Raw genomic sequence first — 8,735 nt, forward strand, 5'->3', positions numbered from 1 at the left:
TCCATTAACCACTAGGCTAAGGGTCAGTCTGCTGTATTTAGTTTTTTGAAAGTGACGCTGAGATCAGCACCGTGTGACCATGGGTTGGGGTTCCTCTGAATCACTACAGAAAGGAATATGCTCCTAGGAATGGCCTTGAGGTTGAATGGGTGTCTTCAGTGTCACCAGGGCCTGCCTTAGGCACAGGGATCTATAGCATACAATTTCCCATCATTCCTGGGGCAATGGTGAGAGAGAGAAAGGGGCCCTCTGTGGGGTGCTTAACTGCACTTCTTTGACAACAAGCCATGAGTTTCCTGATGCAACATGTGCCTTAAATCCATTGCCAGGCAGTGCAGCAACTACCCCATGGCTTGTGCTTCAGAATCAGCAAAAGACAGCTGCATACCTGCCCTGCTTTGTCCTCTGTAAGTCCCTTCTCTCCAAGGAGAGACAGTCCTCTCCAAGTCAAACTGAATTTCTTCCTTTATCCTAGTCTTTTCAGCTTCTTCTAAGGCCTCAAACAGATTAGTCTAAGGTTCCCTCCATCACAGCAAAGCCTGCCCAAGAGACTCTGAGGATAGCAGCAACGTCTCCAGGGGTTGCTCATACTTACCATCCTTCCATTCTCGTGTGGCTGGATTGATGATGCCGAAGAGTTCATCATTTGTGACTGCTTTGGGATTGAGGTCAGTGCAGATGGGGCGACGTTTCATGATCTGGTAGGTCCTGTGCAAGGACCTTAGGACCTGAGACTTGCCAGTACCAGCGGCACCCACCACAAACACAGAGTGCCGCACCGCCAGCAGCTCCTCCAGCTGGACCACCTGGAGAGACAGAACTTCAGCCAGAGGCACCACCTTGTCACTCACCTGCATCCTAACCGCTCTCCTGTGAGCCAGGCCAGTGTCTGCTGTGAGAGCTGAAGTCAAGAGAGGAAGGGTCAGCACCCCATATGCGATGAGGGCTGAAATATAGAGACAAGATGGTTTATTCACTTAATCGTCATTCGGTCAGACAATTATTAGGAATGAGGAGAGAGTTGGGAAGGGTCCCCAAGGAGGAGATGCTTAAGCTAAGATATGAATGAAAAAGAGCTGCATAAAGACTAACAGGGAAAGCATTCTGGGTAGAGCTATAGCACAAAGCTTTAAGTTCAACATCAAGGTTGGAGGACGAAGAGAACAGAAAGTGGGAGAGTGTACAAGATGAGGTCAAAGAGCCAAGTAGGGTCTGATATGTAGGATTTAGTAGCAGGGATTTTATTTTATGTACAGTAGAAAGCATTCGCAAGACTTTCAGTGTGAAATTAATCTGAAGTGATTGCATTTAAAAAAAGAAGAAGAAAAAGAAAAGGAGGAGGTAAAAGAGAAGAAGGAAGAAGAGGACGAGAAAGAGGGGACTGTGTATTCCTAGATTAAAAAAGATTTTTTTTGCATTAACTATTGATTGAATAATGGCACCAAACTCTGCTATTGTAAATATTTTAAAATGTTTTCTAGTTCCATCAACTACTTTTATTGTTGTTGAACAACTTTATTGAGATATGTCACATACTATATAACTCACTTTTTTTTAGAGGATTTTTGCATTAGGTCATGTGCACTCATGACAAAGAGAGAGAGAGAGAGAGAGAGAGACAAGAAAGAAGCACCCAGAGGGGATGGCCATGCTGCAATTCTGTCTCCTCCATTCTCCTCCTGGATCTTGGGCATATACTCACATGTACCTGGCATGAATTTCAAGCCACCAGGTCCAAGACTCTAACCATGGTCAGCCATATGGGAATCCAGCGATGCAACTGCTATGTCATCTCCTGGCCCCACAGTTCACTCTTTTAAAGTGTAAATTTTAAGAGTTTTACAACCATCACTGCAATCTAATTTTTGAACACTTTCATATCCCCTAAAGACACCCGTACCTATTAGTAGTCACTCCTCTTTCCCCGACTTCTACCCCAGCCCTATGGAATCCCTAATCAAGATTCTTCCTCCATAGATTTGTCTATTCTGGACATTTCACATAAATAGAATAATTACATTTGCGGTCATTTGTAATTAGATGATTTGACTTAGTATACTATTTTTCAAGCTCATCCATGTTGTAGGATGTATCAGTATTTCATCCCTTCATTCCTCAGTTTATTAAGGTATCTTTTACAAACAAAATTGTGTTTATAGTACATATTGTGATGTCTAGATATATGTATACATTATGAATTGATTAAATCAAAACAATTAACCATATCTATTACCTCATATACTTACCATTTTTTTGCAGTGAGAATACCTTCTTAGCAATTTTTACGTATATGATACATTATTATTAACAATAGTTATTGTGCTTTACAGTAGATCTCTAGCACTTAATCATCCTGTCCAACTGGAAATTTGTACCACCCTCACAGACACACCCAAAATAAGGTTTGATCAAATATCTGGGCACCCTGTGGCCCAGTCAAGCTGACACACAAAATTAACCATCGCAATCCCCATAACTTACAAGATAAGTAAAACACATAAGAGTTTTCAACTTGTTAGTTTATTATCACTTTAAATACATTCATTCTTCTTGTGAGCCTCTTTCTTGGAGACCATGACTTTCTCCTCTAATCTGGATTGATTTTGTTCTAGGTCTGCTGATAACTGTCATTCCAAGATTTATTTTCCTTTTTACGTTTTTAATTAAATTCTTATTTTTTAATTTTATGACATTTCTCATTTTAAAAAATTCTTTGTTTTGCTGTATACATCCTAAATTACCTTATTTAAAAAGAGTGCACATAAAGTAAACTTATCTCTCATGAAAGAAAAAAAAAACGAATAAATTTAAAGGGAAGGGGAAGGTGGAGGTGCAGTGGTAAAACATGATGTCCAGTAAGGCTGACTTAGACAAGAAAGCTCCAAGTTCATGGCTGGAGGCCTTCCTGAGTGTGCTGGGTACATTCATGTCCATAGTCAGGGCTAGCTGGAGCTGGGGATGGGATGCAGCATCAAGACTCTGTTAAGGGTGCTCTCTTTCTCTCTCTCTTTTGGTCTTCCTCATTCATGGAAGAAATAAATAAACTTTACAGAGAAGAAATAAAATTTATGAGTCTTTCAAAGTACCTTGGATGATAATTTGGTTTTATAGAATTCTAGTCTTAAAATCATTTCCCTTCAGAACTTTGAGGGAATGGTTTCCTTGTCCTTTATAGTATCCAATGTTATTATGACAGAGTCTGACGTCATCCTGAGTTTCATTCATTTTGGGGCCACTTGTACAACCTTTCCACTCCATCACTCAGCCAACAAACTTTTACTCTTTTCTTTTCTTGACCCTCAGTTTCTGAACTCTTATTATAAAGAGTCTTCATATAAGGTCATTTAAGTTTTCTCCATTCAGTACTGAGTCCTTCCAATGTGGACAAATGTTTCTAGTTCTAGTAAGTTTTCTCTGTTCTCTTTCTGGAATTCTTATTGGTAACATGTTGAATAATCTAGATTGAGCCCTTGTATGTCATCTTATTTATTATTATTATTATTTTTTTGCAATTTCTATGTGTAAATGTGCACACTTTATCATACACTTACATCTTCTGGGAGATTTTCTTGACTCTATTTTCCAGTCTTCTCACTGAATTTTTTTTCATCAATGACAATTTTGCATTCAGAGAGCTCTTTACACTTCTCCCATAGTTTCTTGATTTTTTTCTTTTTAAATTGCCAGAGGCCATGTGCACTTGCCAGAGACAGACAGAGAGAGAGAGAGAGAGAGAGAGAGAGAAAGCACACCACACTCAGTGGTGTGGTCATGCTGCAATCCTTTCTCCTCCATTTGTCCATACTGCTGGGGTTGGGGGGCATATATACACATACACACTCGACACGTTTTTCAAGCTACTGGGGATGGCACTCAAACCATAGTTGATCATATAGGATCTGGCTTCCCCTAACCACTAGGGTACATGCTGTCCATAAACTTTTTAAGCTTGTTTATTTTATTCATTATAGAGGGCATGTATATATGCATGAGAGAGAGATACAGAGAAAGGCATTCTCAATACGTTTTAGCACACAGTGATCTCCTTAAGCTCATAAGATGCATGTGCATGAGGGTACACAGGCACAGCCAGTATATTTTAAGCTGACTGGGTGGGGGGTCTGAACCTGAGTTGGCCACGTGACTTTCACCACTTCAGTTTAAGTATGCTCCCACCTACATCATCAGGTTGGATCATGACAGCCTTTTTTTTTTTTATTTTTAAATGGCACCTAATTCTTGTTTTGTGGATATTGTTTTCTTTACTTTCTTCAAGGAATCGAATTAGAACATTTTAAATGTTTTCTTTCTTAATTCCACTGGGTTCAGTTCAGTTGCTGTGTGTATGTCTGTTAGTGAGTCTTTATCTCTTACACTGTAGGTTTTCTCCAATAGTTGCTGAGCCTGAATTCTAAACAAAGGGCAGCACTGTGTTTTCCAGGAGGCTGGGACGAGTGTGCTCTGCTACTGACCAGGGCAGGTGGACCGAGCAGAGGCTCTGTGACAGGGTCAGATCCTGGTCTTTGTCCTTTTGTTTGTGGGTGAGTGAGCAGATAGCTCATTTTCGAACTGAGGGACCCCAAAGAGAATGGAAGGGCTTTAAATTGGGTTGCCGATATTCCAGAAGCAGTCCTAGTTCTCCCCGTAGAGTTTATACATTTCCTTATGGTCCTTTATTTTGCCTTCTTGGCCTCAGTTAAATGCTTGGCTGCACACAGTCTGCATTATTTGGGAGCTGTGGACTGGAAGGAGTATTGAGCAAGACAGAGGGGAGCCAAGTGGCAAAATCATGGGGTAAACAGACTTCCCGATGCCCCCTGTGGCTATTTTCAGTTCTCTTTCTCATTTCTGCCCTCCTTAACCACCAATGCCAAGCCCAGAGCTTCTCTAGGGGTCTGCTTGGCAGAATGGCTGCCTTCTGGTTCCTCTCCTCCTGAAGCCCCTTCTGGTGTATTCTGGCCTGCAGCCCCCTCTACTCTGCTTGATCTGTCAACTCGCTTCCATTTTCTTCCCATCTTTTTAGAAATTTATTCTAATATCCCCTTCCCAGCTTTCACACTTTTATGAACATATTCCTTTTTCTTTAAAAAATGAATGAAATGTATCTTATAATTTTTAAGGATCTTAGGATGGTACCTCAAGCCAGAGCCCCATTAGACAGTTTTTGATGAATTATTTTTCAGAAGTATAAGTGGACAGTGCAAATAAAAAGTGGGTAGAAATATTACCTGTTCCAAGATCCTTTACTAGAGAGCATCTGTCTTACCAGAAGGGTAGAAAGCAGCTATGAGAAGGAAGAGAAGGAAAGGAAGGAAACAGAATGTGGCCCAAATGGCAAATAAATAGAAAGAAACAATTTCGAGTAGGAAAAAGATGCAGAAAATGAGGGGAAGAGAATCAGATGGCCTCATCAGACCCCCAGAGAGTCTGGAAAGATACGGCTGTCCTGAATCCAAGAGGTCATCCTCAGCTCACGGCATCTTGTGGACATCGTTTGGATTTAAGTCAGGATACCTGTTAGGATTAGACCCTTTAAGAGGATCGCTGTCTGTCTGCCATTCAAGGCCCTCTCTACTACGGTCCTATATTACATATTTTTAAAGTCTTTTTGTCCACTCCTGCATCCTTCCCCATGCATCCATTTATCCACTGAGTCAGTGAGGTGGTTGTTAAGGTGACTGGATACCGCAAGACCGACCGTGCAGTTCAAGTTACAGACCCAGCTGTGCACATGTCATGCATGATCCAAATCCCAAAAAGTGAGAAATGGAGTAGAAAGGATGGCAACGTGACCATTCCCCATGGGAGGTGCTTTGCTGCTTTCTCAAGGAAGGAAGCACAGGCCCTGAAGTTTAAGGCTACAAAGATGAACTAACTATGAGATAGGGTGTAAATTTTCTCCTTCTAGTGAGCATGGATGCTCTCTAGCATTTTTGTTTTGTTTTAACAAGACTATCCACTGAATTTGGGAGGGCAGAGGTTGACAAATGGGCCAAGTGGCAGATACAATCACAGCTGCAAAGGACAAGGTAATGCTGTACTGTCTGTAAAAGGAAATCCCAGAAATTAAAAGAGACACCTACTTGCAATGGGAAGTGGAAAGTCCAATTCATTCCTCGTTCTATTTATACATAAGCAGGGCTTCATTTCTGACAGTGAAAGTATTGTGTGCCAGAAACTCCTTCTGGAGTGGAGTAGAAGGGACCTTCCCTTTAGCCCATGAGTTCTTCAAGGGGGAGCATTTTGTTTCCCATGAAATAACTTAGTGGGAATCCTGAACAAGTAATGGCGGGGTCAATAGGTGGCATAGTGGTTAAGGTACTGGACTCTCATATGGCCAACCGTGGTTTGAGTCCCAGACCCACTGGCTTGAAACTCACACCAGGCACATGTATGTGTGTGCCCCAAATCCTTTCCTTCTCCATTTCCAGCTTCTACAAGTCACTACACTCCTTGGTTTGTGGCCTCTTCCTCCACCTTCAAAAACAACAATGGCTAGTATCCCAAACTGGACTGGTGAGAAATGTATTCATGTTGGAACATTCACTTTACAAGCTAAGTGACATATGTGATTGAATGTATAAAAGAAATTAAAATAAAATAAAAGATATTCTGGTGAGGTATCAAATACAATATAGGAAATAGCTACTGGAAACTGAAAGAAAGGCAGTCCTTAGAGTAAAGTGACAAATAACTGGGGAAAACAAAACAAAAAAACAATGGCAGTTCAAATCCACTTCATTCTGCTATGTTTCTGTCTTTCTCTCTTTTTCCTCTCTTCCACTAATAAGGATCCTTGTGATGACATTGAATCCACCTGTACAATCCAGGATAACCTCTCACCTCAAGGTCAAGTGGTTAGCAACTTTAATTCCATCTACAACTAAAATCCCCCCTTGCCATGTATCACAACATAGTCATGAATTCTATGGAGTAGGATGTGAGTGTCTTTTGGTATAAACACATTATTCTGCCTACCACTCTAAGTTGTATTCTTTAGTTATAAGAAAGCTTACCCAGGGACACTTCAAAATGTTTATGAACTTGGAAAAATTGCCTGTGAACTATCATGGCTTCCATGAAATACCATTGTTATTCCTCTGTAATTGTCTATGTAAGTAATGCCCATGAAAGTGGTCCTTCTGTAGCAGAGCAAACTGTATCTCTTATTCTTCGTATTAGATCATGAGCTCCCTGATGGTGGGGTCTTTCTCTTATATTTCCCACCAGGTATTCACATTGCAGAACCCCAGTGAAAAGTTGCTGAAATGAATTATTATTAGTTAGTTACATATTTATATACCTAAAGCAAATTTTTGGATTAAAGATGAAGGATAACCCATTATTTAAGAAAAGAATTAAGAGATAGAGAAATCTTGGGAGGGAACATCCCATGTACCTTGAGCACAAAGTTGTCCTCAGCTTGGAGCTTCAGATCCACTACTGCCTTCCTAACCAATGCTTCGAAGTTGAGGTCTCTCCTCCGAGGGACATCCAGGGCAGGGAAGAGGTCTCCAATCAGGCCCATGAACACAGGCATGTCATCGGTTACGATCTTGGGATTCATGTTGGAACATTCACTTTACAAGCTAAGTGACATATGTGATTGAATGTATAAAAGAAATTAAAATAAAATAAAAGATATTCTGGTGAGGTATCAAATACAATATAGGAAATAGCTACTGGAAACTGAAAGAAAGGCAGTCCTTAGAGTAAAGTGACAAATAACTGGGGAAAACAAAACAAAAAAACAATGGCAGTTCAAATCCACTTCATTCTGCTATGTTTCTGTCTTTCTCTCTTTTTCCTCTCTTCCACTAATAAGGATCCTTGTGATGACATTGAATCCACCTGTACAATCCAGGATAACCTCTCACCTCAAGGTCAAGTGGTTAGCAACTTTAATTCCATCTACAACTAAAATCCCCCCTTGCCATGTATCACAACATAGTCATGAATTCTATGGAGTAGGATGTGAGTGTCTTTTGGTATAAACACATTATTCTGCCTACCACTCTAAGTTGTATTCTTTAGTTATAAGAAAGCTTACCCAGGGACACTTCAAAATGTTTATGAACTTGGAAAAATTGCCTGTGAACTATCATGGCTTCCATGAAATACCATTGTTATTCCTCTGTAATTGTCTATGTAAGTAATGCCCATGAAAGTGGTCCTTCTGTAGCAGAGCAAACTGTATCTCTTATTCTTCGTATTAGATCATGAGCTCCCTGATGGTGGGGTCTTTCTCTTATATTTCCCACCAGGTATTCACATTGCAGAACCCCAGTGAAAAGTTGCTGAAATGAATTATTATTAGTTAGTTACATATTTATATACCTAAAGCAAATTTTTGGATTAAAGATGAAGGATAACCCATTATTTAAGAAAAGAATTAAGAGATAGAGAAATCTTGGGAGGGAACATCCCATGTACCTTGAGCACAAAGTTGTCCTCAGCTTGGAGCTTCAGATCCACTACTGCCTTCCTAACCAATGCTTCGAAGTTGAGGTCTCTCCTCCGAGGGACATCCAGGGCAGGGAAGAGGTCTCCAATCAGGCCCATGAACACAGGCATGTCATCGGTTACGATCTTGGGGATGTTGAAGTCTCTCAAGGAGCGCATCAGGACTTGGTCCTCAGGTCGGTCAGGGTCCCCTCGCTTCAGGGATCCTGCCACCACCAGCACAGACTTAATGGCTCGCAAGCCCCCATCATAGTGGTCCTGCAGGCATGGAA

The 8,735-nt window shown here is 40.9% G+C and overlaps 1 protein-coding gene across 1 annotated transcript in view; it reads right to left on the reverse strand.

Moving 5' to 3' along the window:
* Positions 1 to 8,735, reverse strand: part of DNAH9 (dynein axonemal heavy chain 9) — a gene marked incomplete at its 5' end in the record, with an annotated part of 330,910 nt that overhangs the window by 231,121 nt on the left and 91,054 nt on the right. The window contains 2 exon segments of the mRNA XM_014590899.1: positions 596 to 806; positions 8,434 to 8,721. Coding sequence (XP_014446385.1) covers positions 596 to 806; positions 8,434 to 8,721 — 499 coding nt within the window.

This window comes from Tupaia chinensis, unplaced genomic scaffold, assembly GCF_000334495.1.
Source record: "Tupaia chinensis unplaced genomic scaffold, TupChi_1.0 Scaffold000495_1, whole genome shotgun sequence".
Taxonomy (NCBI): domain Eukaryota; kingdom Metazoa; phylum Chordata; class Mammalia; order Scandentia; family Tupaiidae; genus Tupaia; species Tupaia belangeri.